Below are 19,641 nucleotides of genomic sequence, written 5' to 3' on the forward strand. Positions count from 1 at the left end.
CCTCACCATGATATCAAGAGTTAGAGCCACAATGCTGAACCTCACCATGATATCGAGAGTTAGAGCTACAATACTGAACCTTATCATGATATCGAGAGTTAGAGCCATAATGCTGAACCTTATCATGATATCAAGAGTTAGAGCCATAATGCTGAACCTCACCATGATATCGAGAGTTAGAACCACAATACTGTACCTCACCATGACATCGAGAGTTGGAGCCACAATGCTGAATCTTATCATGATATCGAGAGTTAGAGCAGAGCCATAATGCTGAACCTCACGATGATATCGAGAGTTAGAGCCATAATGCTGAACCTCACCATGATATCGAGAGTTAGAGCCACAATACTGAACCTTATCATGATATTGAGAGTTAGAGCCACAATGCTGAACCTTATCATGATATCGAGAGTTAGAGCCACAATGCTGAACCTTATCATGATATCGAGAGTTAGAGCCATAATGCTGAACCTCACCATGATATCGAGAGTTAGAGCCATAATGCTGAACCTCACCATGATATCGAGAGTTAGAGCCACAATGCTGAATCTTATCATGATATCGAGAGTTAGAGCCACAAAGCTGAACCTTATCATGATATCGAGAGTTAGAGCAGAGCCACAATGCTGAATCTTATCATGATATCGAGAGTTAGAGCCGTAATGCTGAATCTCACCATGATATCGAGAGTTAGAGCCACAATGCTGAATCTTATCATGACATCGAGAGTTAGAGCAGAGCCACAATGCTGAATCTTATCATGATATCGAGAGTTGGAGCCACAATGCTGAATCTTATCATGATATCGAGAGTTAGAGCAGAGCCACAATGCTGAACCTCACCATGATATCGAGAGTTAGAGCCATAATGCTGAACCTTATCATGATATCGAGAGTTAGAGCAGAGCCACAATGCTGAATCTTATCATGATATCGAGAGTTAGAGCCACAATGCTGAACCTTATCATGATATCGAGAGTTAGAGCCACAATACTGAACCTCACCATGATATCGAGTTAGAGCCACAATGCTGAACCTTATCATGATATCGAGAGTTAGAGCCACAATACTGTACCTCACCATGATATCGAGAGTTAGAGCCACAATGCTGAACCTTATCATGATATCGAGAGTTAGAGCCATAATGCTGAACCTCACCATGATATCGAGAGTTAGAGCCATAATGCTGAATCTTATCATGATATCGAGAGTTAGAGCCTTATTGCTCAAAGTTGAACCTCACCACAGTTTAGAGAGTTAGTGCCCTAACGCTGAATTGTACATCTGTTTGGAGAGTTAGTGCCCTAACGCTGAATTGTACCACTGTTTGGAGAGTTAGTGCCCTAACTCTGAATTGTACATCTGTTTGGAGAGTTAGTGCCCTAACGCTGAATTGTACATCTGTTTGGAGAGTTAGTGCCCTAACGCTGAATTGTACATCTGTTTGGAGAGTTAGTGCCCTAACGCTGAATTGTACATCTGTTTGGACAGTTAGTGCCCTAACGCTGAATTGTACATCTGTTTGGAGAGTTAGTGCCCTAACGCTGAATTGTACATCTGTTTGGAGAGTTAGTGCCCTAACGCTGAATTGTACATCTTGGAGAGTTAGTGCCCTAACGCTGAATTGTACATCTGTTTGGAGAGTTAGTGCCCTAACGCTGAATTGTACATCTGTTTGGAGAGTTAGTGCCCTAACGCTGAATTGTACATCTGTTTGGAGAGTTAGTGCCCTAACGCTGAATTGTACATCTGTTTGGAGAGTTAGTGCCCTAACGCTGAATTGTACATCTGTTTGGAGAGTTAGTGCCCTAACGCTGAATTGTACATCTGTTTGGAGAGTTAGTGCCCTAACGCTGAATTGTACATCTGTTTGGACAGTTAGTGCCCTCACGCTGAATTGTACATCTGTTTGGACAGTTAGCGCCCTAACGCTGAATTGTACATCTGTTTGGAGAGTTAGTGCCCTAACGCTGAATTGTACATCTGTTTGGAGAGATAGTGCCCTAACGCTGAATTGTACATCTGTTTGGACAGTTAGTGCCCTAACGCTGAATTGTACATCTGTTTGGAGAGTTAGTGCCCTAACGCTGAATTGTACATCTGTTTGGAGAGTTAGTGCCCTAACGCTGAATTGTACATCTGTTTGGAGAGTTAGTGCCCTAACGCTGAATTGTACATCTGTTTGGACAGTTAGTGCCCTAACGCTGAATTGTACATCTGTTTGGAGAGTTAGTGCCCTAACGCTGAATTGTACATCTGTTTGGACAGTTAGTGCCCTAACGCTGAATTGTACATCTGTTTGGAGAGTTAGTGCCCTAACGCTGAATTGTACATCTGTTTGGACAGTTAGTGCCCTCACGCTGAATTGTACATCTGTTTGGACAGTTAGTGCCCTAACGCTGAATCGTACATCTGTTTGGAGAGTTAGTGCCCTAACTCTGAATTGTACATCTGTTTGGAGAGTTAGTGCCCTAACGCTGAATTGTACATCTGTTTGGAGAGTTAGTGCCCTAACGCTGAATTGTACCACTGTTTGGAGAGTTAGTGCCCTAACGCTGAATTGTACATCTGTTTGGACAGTTAGTGCCCTAACGCTGAATTGTACATCTGTTTGGAGAGTTAGTGCCCTAACGCTGAATTGTACATCTGTTTGGACAGTTAGTGCCCTAACGCTGAATTGTACATCTGTTTGGACAGTTAGTGCCCTAACGCTGAATTGTACATCTGTTTGGACAGTTAGTGCCCTAACGCTGAATTGTACATCTGTTTGGAGAGTTAGTGCCCTAACGCTGAATTGTACATCTGTTTGGAGAGTTAGTGCCCTAACGCTGAATTGTACATCTGTTTGGAGAGTTAGTGCCCTAACGCTGAATTGTACATCTGTTTGGACAGTTAGTGCCCTAACGCTGAATTGTACATCTGTTTGGAGAGTTAGTGCCCTAACGCTGAATTGTACATCTGTTTGGACAGTTAGTGCCCTAACGCTGAATTGTACATCTGTTTGGAGAGTTAGTGCCCTAATGCTGAATTGTACATCTGTTTGGAGAGTTAGTGCCCTAACGCTGAATTGTACATCTGTTTGGAGAGTTAGTGCCCTAACGCTGAATTGTACATCTGTTTGGAGAGTTAGTGCCCTAATGCTGAATTGTACATCTGTTTGGAGAGTTAGTGCCCTAACGCTGAATTGTACATCTGTTTGGAGAGTTAGTGCCCTAACGCTGAATTGTACATCTGTTTGGACAGTTAGTGCCCTAACGCTGAATTGTACATCTGTTTGGAGAGTTAGTGCCCTAACGCTGAATTGTACATCTGTTTGGAGAGTTAGTGCCCTAACGCTGAATTGTACATCTGTTTGGAGAGTTAGTGCCCTAACGCTGAATTGTACCACTGTTTGGAGAGTTAGTGCCCTAACGCTGAATTGTACATCTGTTTGGAGAGTTAGTGCCCTAACGCTGAATTGTACATCTGTTTGGACAGTTAGTGCCCTAACGCTGAATTGTACATCTGTTTGGACAGTTAGTGCCCTAACGCTGAATTGTACATCTGTTTGGACAGTTAGTGCCCTAACGCTGAATTGTACATCTGTTTGGACAGTTCGTGCCCTAACGCTGAATTGTACATCTGTTTGGACAGTTAGTGCCCTAACGCTGAATTGTACACCTGTTTGGAGAGTTAGTGCCCTAACGCTGAATTGTACATCTGTTTGGACAGTTAGTGCCCTCACGCTGAATTGTACATCTGTTTGGAGAGTTAATGCCTTTGTTATGGGACAGGGTTTAGAAAATCCCAATGTGTATCATGGAGTTCATCTTTTAATTTTTAATATATTGTGATAGCAGGAGCACACAGCCCAGTGTACAGGTGTGGTACAGCTGAAATGGAAAAGTATTTTTTTATAGCAAAACAATGTTTATTCTATGAACTGAAGTTAAACTTTTCAAACATACAGTGAACATCTTAGCAACCATTAATTCAAATATAACCCCCAAAGAATATAACACTAAATAATCCTTAAGCTGTCCTTTTATCATCCATAAGACTTTTTAAAAAACCTTTAAACAGAAGCACATCAGGTTAAAGAACCTACTGAGAGCAATTATTAGTTTTAAATCACCAACTGATCGATTTACAGTCTTTAGATTACAGAGAGAGACACTAATACACCTTCTGGCTGTGACTGCAGCTATCCAGCTCTGAAAACGAAACTAAAACACACCCTGCAGCAAACAGCCTAAAACAAAAGTAAAAAGCTGACAGACAGCCCAGCTCCACCCACACTCTGACATCACTGATAAACACCCATTTCTTAAAGGTACTCTCACATGACACCTTAATGCTGAATCTCACCACAGTTTGGAGAGTTAGTGCCTTTACGCACGAACTCTCCAAACTATGGTAGGGTTGATCTTTTAGGAACTAACTCTCCAAACTGTGGCGGTGTCCTCATCCTTATAACTCTTGTATGTGGCTCAGAAACTTGGACTAGGTAAACAACTTCTTCCATCGGGCAGGAGATATAAAAGTCTGAGAACACGCACTAATAGGTTCAAAAATCAGCTTCTTCCCCGCTATTACCAGACTCATGAATAACCCTCTTATGGATTGATCTGATCTCTTCACGCATCTTGTCCATTAAGTAGTGCTGCACTCCTGTATGCTTCACCCGGTGCCTGTCTCTATGTATCTACATTGTGTATTTATTTATTTAAATCTTTTATTGGCATTTTCCACATTTATGAACAGTTATATGCATTTTTCTTAACCCTGTAAATTTTCTTTATTGGATAGAAAGATTTACCCTGTCCTTCCTTTAATTAACTTTATACATTTCGCCACCCTCTGGCTCGGCCTATGGTACCTTCCATCCCGCCCCCTCCCTTGCATCCTCCCCTGTCCCTCCTCCCATCGTCGACTTCGGCTGTGCTCACTTTCTGAATGGAAAGGTGGGGTGTGGTCCCCCCCCCCCCCGCTTTTCTTTTTTTGTGACTTTCCCACCTTTCTTCTCCCTCCCTCCGGGTTGCGCTTCCTTTGGTTCCCCATCTGTCTCGTTTTTTTCCTTATCTTCCCTCTTTTTCTTCCTCTCTTTCTCGTTTTCTTATCTTGCTCTCAGTTGCTGGCCTCAAACAGGTTTTGGAGCAGGTTAACAAACTGTCCCCATGCGACTAGGAAGCCCTTCTCCGACCCTCGGATGGTATACTTATTCTTCTCCAGGCGGAGAAATTCCGAGAGGTCAGCAAGCTAGTCTGCAGCTGTGGGTGGTACTGCCGATCGCCAGCCGAGCTGGATTCTCCGGAGGACGATTAGGGAAGCGAAAGCAAGGGCGTTGGCCCCCTTCCCCATGTGTAACTATTGGGCATGGCTTCACCCTCACACCCACAACCTTGGACATTGCCTCGGTGAAGGCTGCCCAGAACCCAGCAAGTTTGGAACAAGCCCAAAACATGGCGGGTGTGGTTGGCCGGGCCACATTGATCCTCCACCTCCAGGAAGAACCTGCTCATTGGAGTTCTAGTCAGGTGCGCTCTGTGCGCCATTTTGAGCTGCATTAGGCTGATACATTGCGTATTTATGTATGTCTTATGTTTTTGTTCATGTATGGAATGATCTGTCTGAACTGTACGCAGAACAATACTTTCACTGTACTTCAGTATACATCACACAATAACACAAATGCAAATGTCAACGCCTGGGAGACCCTGCACGGAATATACCTCCGGATTGAAGGGATACAATTCTTCAAGAAAGCAGCAAGCAGAGGTTGGGAAAAGGAGCCTGAGAAAAGGAATACCGGTGATCCAGAGTCCAAGGACCGATACCACCTCCTGGAACACCTGTGCAGCTGAAGATGTGACTTTAGGATCGGGCTCATGAGCCGTGCAAGGACTCACACAACCCATGACCAGTAACATGGAATTTCTTAGGTGGGAATCATACTCATTAGCGAGTGATCATCGAAGAAGAAGAAAAATTGGTTAACAATGGTTAAATTTGCGATTGATTCCCAGTTTCAACTTCTTTTTAGTGGAGTGAGTTGCAGGTTTCCACTGCACTTTGTCTGAAAAAGTGCTGAGTGATTCAACAGCCCAACTCTCATTTTAAAGTTATGATCCCTGTTTTTTTCCACTAGAGTAAATAGTTTCTCTTTTTCAACCCTATCAACTCGTCAAATTATCTTAACCAGGTTCTTCCATCACCTCCTAACCCAGTCCAGGAAACTGGTCATAGTTTAATCTGCTGAGGCCTGCTTTAATTCTGAGGAATGTCTGATCAACTCTTGATACCTTTTCTTTATGTTCCACAGATACTTTGTATTGATGAAGCAACTGCCAGTATAGACCGTAAAACCGATCAGCTACTGCAGGAGACAATACGACAACAATTTGCAGACAAAACGGTTTTGACAATCGCCCACAGGTAAGTTTATCACACGGACATGAAGACATTGCCAAAGTGGGGAGACAGTGAGAGTGTGAGGGGGTGAAGACTTGTTCGTTTCTGAGAGTTGGGGAAATAGTGAGGAGGAATTGGGAAAGTAAAGCAAGCAATAAGTGAGATGAGTGAAGTTGTGGAGCGAGGTGATCCCTGTGAGGCAGATGGTATCCAAATCTCATTTCCAGGCTTCACTTAGGCTTGTGGCAGTGCCGGTTTCCAGATTTACCTGGGAGCTTTTGGCCATCTCCCTTTACCAAAGACTAAAGAAAATTTAGATGCAGATCCATTGGTATCCTTAAGTGTTAGTCTGGAAAGATTAACAGTTCTGGTATTCAATGTTGGCCACTACAATCACATTATCTGCCCATGCATTATTATTGAGTATATAATGATCTCTGCCCAGCATCACTGGATAATGTTTCCTTTGATTCTGTTCCTCACAGGTTGAACACTATAATGGATTCAAACCGAGTATTGGTTTTGGATGCTGGCAGGGTGAAGGAGTTTGACTCTCCAACCGTTCTCTCCAGAAACGAGGATTCCTTCTTCTATGGTATCATACATGACACTGAGCAGTAATGGAAGGGCTATGGTATCAACCTGATATATCCCAGGTGGACTGAAGCTCTCCAGGTCGCTCTGGAGATATGATGTATGCTGAATTTTCACATAAGAGATGGTTTGGGACTGCAGAATGCCCACTGCAACGTTTCCATTTCAAACAAACATGGATAATAAAATGCCACAATTTCCAAACTCCAGATTGGAAAGATTGTGAGATTACTTTGCTCAGAGTAGACCTGTATTGTATACCACTGTTACTCTCACCCACCATCTTTTCACTCAAATCCAACCTCTGCCATATCTCCTGATCTACACACTCATCTTTCCCGATTCATTCAGTCCCACTCCCAACCTGCATTGTTCGCCACAAATTAATATTCCCTCACAGATCCTGTCCCATTCTCACTCTCCTCCAAACTTCAAAATTCCCTCTCAGTCCCGTTCCCATTCTCACTGTCCCCCAATCGTCAATATTCCCACGCAATCCCTGTCCCATTCTCACTGTTCTCTACAGTTTAATATTCACACAGAGCCTGGCCGGGATTCTCCCCAACCCGGTGGGGTGGGGGGTCCCGGCATGTTGGAGTGGCGTCGGGCCACTCCGGCGTCGGACCACTCCAAAGCTGCGGAGGTCTCCGCAACTTTAGGGGCCAAGCCCTCAATTTGAGGGTCTAGGCCCTCGCCGGATTGGTTCTCGTCACACCAGCCAGGGCCGAAAGGATTTCGCCGGCCGGCGTAGGTCCGCGCATGCGCCCGAGCGTCAGCGACTGCTGATGTCATACCGGCGCATGCGCAGGGGAGGGGGTCTCTTCCGCCTCCGCCATGGTGAAGATCATCGGTGGGCCCCAATCGCGGGCCAGGCTACCGTGGTGGCACCCCCTGGGGTCAGATCGCCCCGCGCCACCAATCCCACCGGTAAGGTAGGCGGTTAAATCCACTCCGGCAGGAGAGGCTTGTCAGCGGTGGGACTTTGGACCATCGCTGGCCGGAGAATCGCCGCGGGGGGCCCACCGACTGGCGTGGTGTCATTCCCGCCCCCACCGAATCTCGGGTGGCGTACAATTCGGGACATGGCAGGGGCCAGATTGACACCAGCCCCGGGCAATTCTCCGACCAAGCGGGGGGGTCAGAGAATCCAGACCCTGTCCCATTCTCACTGTTCTGTACAGTTTAATATTCACACCGACCCTGTCCCATTCTCACTGTTCTGTACAGTTTAATATTCCCTCTCAGACCCTGTCCCATTCTCACTGTTCTGTACAGTTTAATATTCGCACAGACCCTGTCCCATTCTCACTGTTCTGTACAGTTTAATATTCACACAGACCCTGTCCCATTCTCACTGTTCTGTACAGTTTAATATTCACACAGACCCTGTCCCATTCTCACTGTTCTGTACAGTTTAATATTCACACAGACCCTGTCCCATTCTCACTGTTCTGTACAGTTTAATATTCACACAGACCCTGTCCCATTCTCACTGTTCTGTACAGTTTAATATTCACACAGACCCTGTCCCATTCTCACTGTTCTGTACAGTTTAATATTCACGCTCAGACCCTGTCCCATTCTCACTGTTCTGTACAGTTTAATATTCACACAGACCCTGTCCCATTCTCACTGTTCTGTACAGTTTAATATTCACACAGACCCTGTCCCATTCTCACTGTTCTGTACAGTTTAATATTCACACAGACCCTGTCCCATTCTCACTGTTCTGTACAGTTTAATATTCACACAGACCCTGTCCCATTCTCACTGTTCTGTACAGTTTAATATTCGCACAGACCCTGTCCCATTCACACTGTTCTGTACAGTTTAATATTCACACAGACCCTGTCCCATTCTCACTGTTCTGTACAGTTTAATATTCCCTCTCAGACCCTGTCCCATTCTCACTGTTCTGTACAGTTTAATATTCACACAGACACTGTCCCATTCTCACTGTTCTGTACAGTTTAATATTCACACAGACACTGTCCCATTCTCACTGTTCTGTACAGTTTAATATTCACTCTCAGACCCTGTCCCATTCTCACTGTTCTGTATAGTTTAATATTCACACAGACACTGTCCCATTCTCACTGTTCTGTACAGTTTAATATTCACACAGACCCTGTCCCATTCTCACTGTTCTGTACAGTTTAATATTCACGCTCAGACCCTGTCCCATTCTCACTGTTCTGTACAGTTTAATATTCACACAGACCCTGTCCCATTCTCACTGTTCTGTACAGTTTAATATTCACACAGACCCTGTCCCATTCTCACTGTTCTGTACAGTTTAATATTCATACAGACCCTGTCCCATTCTCACTGTTCTGTACAGTTTAATATTCACGCTCAGACCCTGTCCCATTCTCACTGTTCTGTACAGTTTAATATTCACACAGACCCTGTCCCATTCTCACTGTTCTGTACAGTTTAATATTCACACAGACCCTGTCCCATTCTCACTGTTCTGTACAGTTTAATATTCACTCTCAGACCCTGTCCCATTCTCACTGTTCTGTACAGTTTAATATTCACTCTCAGACCCTGTCCCATTCTCACTGTTCTGTACAGTTTAATATTCACACAGACCCTGTCCCATTCTCACTGTTCTGTACAGTTTAATATTCACACAGACCCTGTCCCATTCTCACTGTTCTGTACAGTTTAATATTCACACCGACCCTGTCCCATTCTCACTGTTCTGTACAGTTTAATATTCACACAGACCCTGTCCCATTCCCACTGTTCTGTACAGTTTAATATTCACACAGACCCTGTCCCATTCTCACTGTTCTGTACAGTTTAATATTCACACAGACCCTGTCCCATTCTCCCTGTTCTGTACAGTTTAATATTCACACAGACACTGTCCCATTCTCACTGTTCTGTACAGTTTAATATTCACACAGACCCTGTCCCATTCTCACTGTTCTGTACAGTTTAATATTCACACAGACCCTGTCCCATTCTCACTGTTCTGTACAGTTTAATATTCACACAGACCCTGTCCCTTTCTCACTGTTCTGTACAGTTTAATATTCACACAGACCCTGTCCCATTCTCACTGTTCTGTACAGTTTAATATTCACACAGACACTGTCCCATTCTCACTGTTCTGTACAGTTTAATATTCACACAGACCCTGTCCCATTCTCACTGTTCTGTACAGTTTAATATTCACACAGACACTGTCCCATTCTCACTGTTCTGTACAGTTTAATATTCGCACAGACCCTGTCCCATTCTCACTGTTCTGTACAGTTTAATATTCACACAGACCCTGTCCCATTCTCACTGTTCTGTACAGTTTAATATTCACGCTCAGACCCTGTCCCATTCTCACTGTTCTGTACAGTTTAATATTCACACAGACCCTGTCCCATTCTCACTGTTCTGTACAGTTTAATATTCACACAGACCCTGTCCCATTCTCACTGTTCTGTACAGTTTAATATTCATACAGACCCTGTCCCATTCTCACTGTTCTGTACAGTTTAATATTCACGCTCAGACCCTGTCCCATTCTCACTGTTCTGTACAGTTTAATATTCACACAGACCCTGTCCCATTCTCACTGTTCTGTACAGTTTAATATTCACACAGACCCTGTCCCATTCTCACTGTTCTGTACAGTTTAATATTCACGCTCAGACCCTGTCCCATTCCCACTGTTCTGTACAGTTTAATATTCACTCTCAGACGCTGTCCCATTCTCACTGTTCTGTACAGTTTAATATTCACACAGACCCTGTCCCATTCTCACTGTTCTGTACAGTTTAATATTCACACAGACCCTGTCCCATTCTCACTGTTCTGTACAGTTTAATATTCACACCGACCCTGTCCCATTCTCACTGTTCTGTACAGTTTAATATTCACACAGACCCTGTCCCATTCCCACTGTTCTGTACAGTTTAATATTCACACAGACCCTGTCCCATTCTCACTGTTCTGTACAGTTTAATATTCACACAGACCCTGTCCCATTCTCCCTGTTCTGTACAGTTTAATATTCACACAGACACTGTCCCATTCTCACTGTTCTGTACAGTTAATATTCACACAGACCCTGTCCCATTCTCACTGTTCTGTACAGTTTAATATTCACACAGACCCTGTCCCATTCTCATTGTTCTGTACAGTTTAATATTCACACAGACCCTGTCCCTTTCTCACTGTTCTGTACAGTTTAATATTCACACAGACCCTGTCCCATTCTCACTGTTCTGTACAGTTTAATATTCACACAGACACTGTCCCATTCTCACTGTTCTGTACAGTTTAATATTCACACAGACCCTGTCCCATTCTCACTGTTCTGTACAGTTTAATATTCACACAGACACTGTCCCATTCTCACTGTTCTGTACAGTTTAATATTCGCACAGACCCTGTCCCATTCTCACTGTTCTGTACAGTTTAATATTCACACAGACCCTGTCCCATTCTCACTGTTCTGTACAGTTTAATATTCACACAGACCCTGTCCCATTCTCACTGTTCTGTACAGTTTAATATTCACACAGACCCTGTCCCATTCTCACTGTTCTGTACAGTTTAATATTCACACAGACCCTGTCCCATTCTCACTGTTCTGTACAGTTTAATATTCACACAGACCCTGTCCCATTCCCACTGTTCTGTACAGTTTAATATTCACTCTCAGACGCTGTCCCATTCTCACTGTTCTGTACAGTTTAATATTCACACAGACCCTGTCCCATTCTCACTGTTCTGTACAGTTTAATATTCACACAGACCCTGTCCCATTCTCACTGTTCTGTACAGTTTAATATTCACACAGACTCTGTCCCATTCTCACTGTTCTGTACAGTTTAATATTCACGCTCACACCCTGTCCCATTCTCACTGTTCTGTACAGTTTAATATTCACACAGACCCTGTCCCATTCTCACTGTTCTGTACAGTTTAATATTCACACAGACCCTGTCCCATTCTCACTGTTCTGTACAGTTTAATATTCACGCTCAGACCCTGTCCCATTCTCACTGTTCTGTACAATTTAATATTCACACAGACCCTGTCCCATTCTCACTGTTCTGTACAGTTTAATATTCACACAGACCCTGTCCCATTCTCACTGTTCTGTACAGTTTAATATTCACACAGACCCTGTCCCATTCTCACTGTTCTGTACAGTTTAATATTCACACAGACCCTGTCCCATTCTCCCTGTTCTGTACAGTTTAATATTCACACAGACCCTGTCCCATTCTCACTGTTCTGTACAGTTTAATATTCACACAGACCCTGTCCCTTTCTCACTGTTCTGTACAGTTTAATATTCACACAGACCCTGTCCCATTCTCACTGTTCTGTACAGTTTAATATTCACACAGACACTGTCCCATTCTCACTGTTCTGTACAGTTTAATATTCACACCGACCCTGTCCCATTCTCACTGTTCTGTACAGTTTAATGTTTACACAGACATTGTCCCATTCTCACTGTTCTGTACAGTTTAATATTCATACAGACCCTGTCCCATTCTCACTGTTCTGTACAGTTTAATATTCACACAGACCCTGTCCCATTCTCACTGTTCTGTACAGTTTAATGTTCACAAAGACCCTGTCCCATTCTCACTGTTCTGTACAGTTTAATATTCACACAGACACTGTCCCATTCTCACTGTTCTGTACAGTTTAATATTCATACAGACCCTGTCCCATTCTCACTGTTCTGTACAGTTTAATATTCACACAGACCCTGTCCCATTCTCACTGTTCTGTACAGTTTAATATTCACTCTCAGACGCTGTCCCATTCTCACTGTTCTGTACAGTTTAATATTCACTCTCAGACGCTGTCCCATTCTCACTGTTCTGTACAGTTTAATATTCACACAGACCCTGTCCCATTCTCACTGTTCTGTACAGTTTAATATTCACACCGACCCTGTCCCATTCTCACTGTTCTGTACAGTTTAATATTCACACCGACCCTGTCCCATTCTCACGGTTCTGTACAGTTTAATATTCACTCTCAGATCGTATCCGATTCTCACTTCTGTACAGTTGAATATTTGCACAGACCCTGTCCCATTCTCATGTTCTGTACTGTTTAATATTCACTCTTTGCACGCTGCCATTTCCTTTGCTATATTCAGTTTGATATTTTCTCTCTGTCCCATTCTCATTGAGCATTTTTCTTGCTGCTCATCTCCTGTCCACTGGCATGTATACATTTCTCTCTGAAGGAAGAGTCATATTTTTGCATTAGCTACGTCAGCACTGTTAGACCACTGTCTGTTGTGTACTCCGTTGTGTCCCTCTCCATCTCTTTCTCTGTTAAATCTGGGCTTTACGATTGTTTGTATTTTCCATTGTAGTGACATTTGATAATGGTTTTATAGGTGTCCATCTCTGGGGTTTGATCAGCTTGTATCATTTTGAGTTTGTTGTCTCTTACACCGAATTAGTCATGAACTCCCGATACTGCTTGAATAAACTGCGGACCATCAAGGGCTCCTGCCTCCTCCTGCCTGTTGACTGATTTTTGAAATGTTTCGATTGTATTCTGAGTTTCGTTCCAGTTTATGATGCAGCTGCTGACTTGAGCCACCCTAGCCTGTGCTGTCTTCTATGCAATCAGTGAAAAGGTGGAATTTCTGGAATTTGTATGAGATGGTTTACTGGACCAATACGTTGAGGATCCAACAAGAGAAAAGGCCACCTTGGACTGTGTGTTGTGCAATGATAAAGGATTAGTTGGCAATCTAGTTGTGAGAGAACCCTTGGGGAAGAGTGACCATGATATGATATCATTCTTTATCAAGGTGGATAGTGAGGTACAAAGAAAGGTACAACACAGGAGCAGATCCTTCGATTCTCAAAGCCTGCACATGTTGCCTGTCGAACCTAAAACCTTCTTTACTTCCGAGGTCCGTATTCCTCTATTTCCATCATAATCATGTATTTGCCAAGACGTCACTATCGTATCTGCTTCCTCCGGCAGAGAATTCTAAGCCCCCACTGTAGTGATATGGTTGTGTTGTAATTCACCTACTGACCATGAGGGTCTCGTTCGTATATAAGTGAATGTTAGAGTCAGGTGACCCTCTCAGACTGACTGGAGGAAGCTGGAGAGAGGTTGCTTGTGCTTGATCTTACTGTTTTTCATATGTTGTTTTGTATATAGATTACTCACAGTTAATGTTAATAAATCATTTCTAGTTTTAGTTACAAGTGTTCTTGTAATATAAATTAGGCAATCCGACAAGAAGTTTACATGGTACCATTGCTGGATGGTATTAAACACTGAAAAAAAAAATCAGCCTGCCACAAGGTCCATAAGAGATTTGAAGATTTTGCAGACTGCAAGAATGGAGTAGTTGACAGCAGCAATGAGTCAAATTTCATGGTAATGTGGACAGCAATTGGCGCGTGTTTAAATAACAATTTAATCTATTTTTTCCTGTGGTAAATTTAGAAGATCAATCAGATTTGTGCACGGTAGCGATGCTCCTAACAGTGGCAGGACCCAAAGCAATTGCTGTGTTTAATACGTTTAAATTTGCAAACGATAAAGATGGTAACAAATTTTAACGAAATAATTTGAAGATTTGATGCACATTGCAGTCCCAGATAGAAAGAAATTTATGAATGCTACATGATTATATCACATTTACAGAAGACAGAGGAGTCCATAGATAATTTCATCACTGATTTACAGTTGAAAGCTAAAACCTGTAATTTTTCTGCGGTGGAATCTTCCATAATTCGGGACCAGATTGTGTTTGGTGTGAATGAAAATAAACTGAGGGAATGGTTGTTGAAGGAATCGGAGCAGACTTTGGAACAAACAGTTAAGATTTGTCAGGCTCACAAGCTAACGGCACAGCATTCTCAAATGTTTCTCAGTAATGGCAACAACTTCTGTGAAGAAAACAAAGCTGGGAAGTTCCTGCAGATTCATATCAGGACAAAATATTTCTGTGTCAAAGATATGGTCAAAGTCACAAATTAAGGCAGTGCCCAGTGTTTGGCAAGTTTTTTCCAGAAATAAATCACGTTGCTCAGAATTGTTACTCTAAGCTCAACCCCAGACCAGTCAGCACAGTGGATATGACAGTCTCCACACAGATGAAACTTCATTGTTTGTTGGAGTAATAACAGAGAAGAATCATTTTTGGAGACATCAAAAAATTCTCCATCCCTTAAAAAAACGCAAACAGATGCTCCATTTAAAATAAATGCGGTTGATGAGATCAAATGACTGCTACCACTTGAAGTGAATGGTAGAGTGGTCCGGTTGAAGTTCGACACTGGTGCCAAAGTCAATTTAATCAAAATGACTAATTTTAAAAATCTAAAAATTCAGCCGATTAGAAGAAATCACAAAAAATCTGAGAGATTATAATGGCTCAAGCATTAAATGTTATGGTGCTTGTGACTGGAGTGAGGAGGTGAAGAACACAGTTTATTCCATCCCACTCTGTATTGTCTCTGAGGGCTTGGATTAATTATTAGGTTAACAGTCCTGTGAAGAATTAGGTCTAGTGCAGTTGGTATATAGCATCCAAAGGTTTGAATCAACACTCCAACGATTCTGAAAACATTATCAGCAAATGCATCGATGTGTTCACAGGTTTTGGTACACTACCATTCACCCAGAGGATGCAACTCAAAGATGCTAAATCTGTGATACGGGCAGACAGAAGAGTACCTGCACCTCTTCGGGATCTCCTCAGAAAGGAGCTCGACAAAATGACAAAATTAAAAGTAATCAGAAAGATAGAAGAACCTACTGACTGGGTAAATTCCATGGTATGTGTAAAGAAAAAAAGAATGGCAATATTTGCATCTGCTTGGATCCTAAAGATCTTAACAAGAATATCAAAAGAGAACTTTGTCAAATACCAAAGCGCAAGGAAATCACGTCAGAGATGGCTGGTGCACAATTGTTTATGAAATTTGACACTTCTCAGGGTTTCTGGCAACTAAAGCTAGAGGAACAAAGTACAAAATACTGCACTTTTAATATGCCATTTGGACGGTACTGCTTTCTGAAAATACAGTTTTCCATAATTTCGGCATCAGAAATTTTTCACTGTGCCATGAAGCACAAAATCGAAGGTGTACGTGGATGATATCATAGCATGGCATTGAACCTGACGAGAATCCAAGCAGTTCTCAACATGCCAAAACCACGCGATAAGAAGCCATCTTAAGAGTGATGAACAAAGAAAATTACAGCACAGGAACAGGCCCTTCGGCCCTCCCAGCCTGCGCAGATCCAGATCCTTTATCTAAACCTGTCTCCTATTTTCCAAGGTCTACTTCCCTCTGTTCCCGCCCATTCATATACCTGTCTAGATGCATCTTAAATGATGCTATCGTGCCCGCCTCTACCACCTTCGCTGGTAAAGCGTTCCAGGCACCCACCACCCTCTGCGTAAAAACACTTTCCACGCACATCTCCCTTAAAATTTCCCCCTCTCACCTTGAAATCGTGACCCCTTGTAACTGACACCCCCACTCTTGGGAAAAGCTTGTTGCTATTCTCCCTGTCCATACCTCCCATAATTTTGTAGACCTCAATCAGGTCCCCCCTCAACCTCCGTCTTTCCAACAAAAACAATCCTAATCTACTCAACCTTTCTTCATAGCTAGCACCCTCCATACCAGGCAACATCCTGGTGAACCTCCTCTGCACCCTCTCCAAGGCATCCACATCCTTCTGGTAATGTGGCGACCAGAACTGCACGCAGTATTCCAAATGTGGCCGAACCAAAGTCCTATACAACTGTAACATGACCTGCCGACTGATGGGTATGATCAGTTTTATAGGTAAATTCATTCCAAACCTATCAGCAGGAACAACACATCTACGTGATCTCCTACACAAGACAGTGGATTTCACTTGGACTGAGCAACATAGATATATAGAAGATAGGAGCAGGAGGAGGAGGCCTTTTGACCCTTCAAGCCTGGTCCGCCATTTATCACGATCATGGTTGATCGTCCAACTCATCCAAGGGGCTTTTCACAGTAACTTCATTTGAAGCCTACTTGTCACAATAAGCGATTTTCATTTCATTCAACTCGATAGCCTAATCCTGCTTTCTCCGCATAGGCTTTGATCCCATTCTCCCCAAGTACTATATCTAGCCACCTCTTGAATATGTTCAAATTTTTAGTATCAACTACTTCCTGTGGCAATTAATTCCACAGGCTCACCACTCTGTGTGAACAAATGTGTCCTTATCTCTGTCCGAAATGGTTTACCCTGAATCTTCAGACTGTGACCACTAGTTCTGGACACACCCATCATTGGGAACATCTTCCCTGCATCTACCCTGTCTAGTCCCGTTAAAATTTTGTAAGTCTCTAGGAAATCCCCCTCATTCTGCTAAACTCCAGTGAGAACAATCCCAACCTAGTCAATCTCTCCTCATATGACAGTCCCGCCATCCCTGGAATCAGTCTGGTAAACATTTGCTGCACTCCCTCCAGAGCAAGAACATCCTTCCTCAGAGAAGGCGACCAAAACTGCACACATCCCTGCTTCTATACTCGAAACCCCTCGCATTGAAGGCCTACATACCATTAGCCTTCTTTACCGCCTGCTGTACCTGCATGCTTACCTTCAGCGAATGGTGCACAAGGACACCCAGGTCCCGCTGCACACTCCCCTCTCCCAATTTACAACCATTCAGATAGTAATCTGCCTTCCTGTTTTTGCTATCAAAGTGAATAACCTCACACTTATCCAAATTATACTGCATCTGCCATTGATGTGCCCACTCGCCCAACCTGTCCAGATCATGCTATAGAATCCCTATATCCTCATCACAATTCACCCTCCCACCTAACTTGGTATCAACTGTAAACTTTGAGATGTTACATTTTGTTCCCTCATCCAAATCATTAATATTGTGAATAGCTGGGGTCCCAGCACCGATCCCTGTGGTACCCCACTGGTTACTGCCTGCCAATTTGAAAATGACTCATTAATCCCTACTCTTTGTTTCCTCTCTGCCAACCAGATGTCTATCCACCTCAATACATTTCCCCCCAATCCCATGCGCTTTAATTTTGCACAATAATCTCTTATACGGGACTTTGTCAAACGCCTTCTGAAAGTCCAAATATACCACATCGACTGGCTCTCCCTTGTCAACTGCACTGGATACATCTTCAAATTATTCCAACAGATTTGTCGAGCATGATTTTCCCTTCATAAATCAATGCAGACTCTGACTGATCCTGCTATAAAGTTCCGCTATATAGTCCTTGACAATGGATTCAAGCATTTTCCCCACGACCGATGTTAAGCTTACTGGTCTATATTTCCCTGCTTTCTCTCCACCTCCTTTTTTGAATATCACAGTGACGTGAGCTACCCTCCAATCTGCAGGGACAGTTCCAGAGTCTATAGAATCCCGGAAAATGACCACCAATGCGTCGACTATTTCCAGAGCCACATCCTTAAGAACTCTGGGATGTAGATTATCAGGCCCTGGGTATTTATCCATCTGCAATCCCATCAATTCTCCCAACACCATTTCTTTACTAACGTTGATCTCCCTCAGTTCTTCCCTCTCACGAAACCAGCATTTCTGGTATCTGATTTGTGTCCTCATTTGTGAAGACAGAACCAAAGTATGTATTCAATTGCTCAGCCATTTCTTTGTCCCTTTTTGTGCATTCCCCTGTTTCTGTCTGTAGGGGGCCTACATTTCTCTTGACCAATCTCTCTCTCTTCACATATCTGGAGAAACTCTTAGTGTCAGCCTTTATGTTCCCTGCAAGCTTCCTTTCGGACTGTACTTTCACCTTCTTAATTGGATTGGATTGGATTTGTTTATTGTTACGTGTACCGAGGTACAGTGAAAAGTATTTTTCTGCAAGCAGCTCAACAAATCATTCAGTACATGGAAGAAAAGGGAATTAAATAAAATTCAAGAAAATACATGAGAATACATAATAGGGCAACACAAGATAGACAATGTAACTACATAAGCACTGGCATCGGATGAAACATACAGGGTGTAGTGTTAATGAGGTCAGTCAATAAGAGGGTCATTTAGGAGTCTGGTGACAGTGGGGAAGAAGCTGTTTTTGAGTCTGTTCGTGCGTGTTCTCAGACTTCTGTATCTCCTGCCCGATGGAAGAAGTTGGAAAAGTGAGTAAGCCGGGTGGGAGGGGTCTTTGATTATGCTGCCCGCTTTCCCCCGGCAGCGGGAGGTGTAGATGGAATCAATGGATGGGAGTCAGGTTCGTGTGATGGACTGGGCGGTATTCACGACTCTCTGAAGTTCCTTGCGGTCCTGGGCCGAGCAGTTGCCATACCAGGCTGTGATGCAGCCCGATAGGATGCTTTCTATAGTGCATCTGTAAAAGTTGGCAAGATTTAATGTGGACATGCCGAATTTCCTTAGTTTCCTGAGGAAGTATAGGCGCTGTTGTGCTTTCTTGGTGATAGCGTCGACGTGAGTGGACCAGGACAGATTTTTGGAGATGTGCACCCCTAGGAATTTGAAACTGCTAACCATCTCCACCTCGGCCCCATTGATGCTGACAGGGGTGTGTACAGTACTTTGCTTCCTGAAGTCGATGACCAGCTCTTTAGTTTTGCTGGCATTGAGGGAGAGATTGTTGTCGCTGCACCACTCCACTAGGTT

General features: G+C 43.3%; 1 protein-coding gene across 1 annotated transcript in view; it reads left to right on the forward strand.

The window, feature by feature from the left end:
- abcc10 (ATP-binding cassette, sub-family C (CFTR/MRP), member 10) overlaps nt 1–7,798 on the forward strand; it is a 317,294-nt gene extending 309,496 nt beyond the window's left edge. Inside the window, exons 21-22 of the mRNA XM_038798938.1 lie at nt 6,304–6,416; nt 6,878–7,798. Coding sequence (XP_038654866.1) covers nt 6,304–6,416; nt 6,878–7,013 — 249 coding nt within the window. The 3' untranslated portion in view covers nt 7,014–7,798. The remainder of the gene's footprint in view (nt 1–6,303; nt 6,417–6,877) is intronic.
- The last annotated feature ends 11,843 nt before the right edge of the window (nt 7,799–19,641 follow it).

This window comes from Scyliorhinus canicula, chromosome 6 (assembly GCF_902713615.1).
Source record: "Scyliorhinus canicula chromosome 6, sScyCan1.1, whole genome shotgun sequence".
Taxonomy (NCBI): Eukaryota; Metazoa; Chordata; class Chondrichthyes; order Carcharhiniformes; family Scyliorhinidae; genus Scyliorhinus; species Scyliorhinus canicula.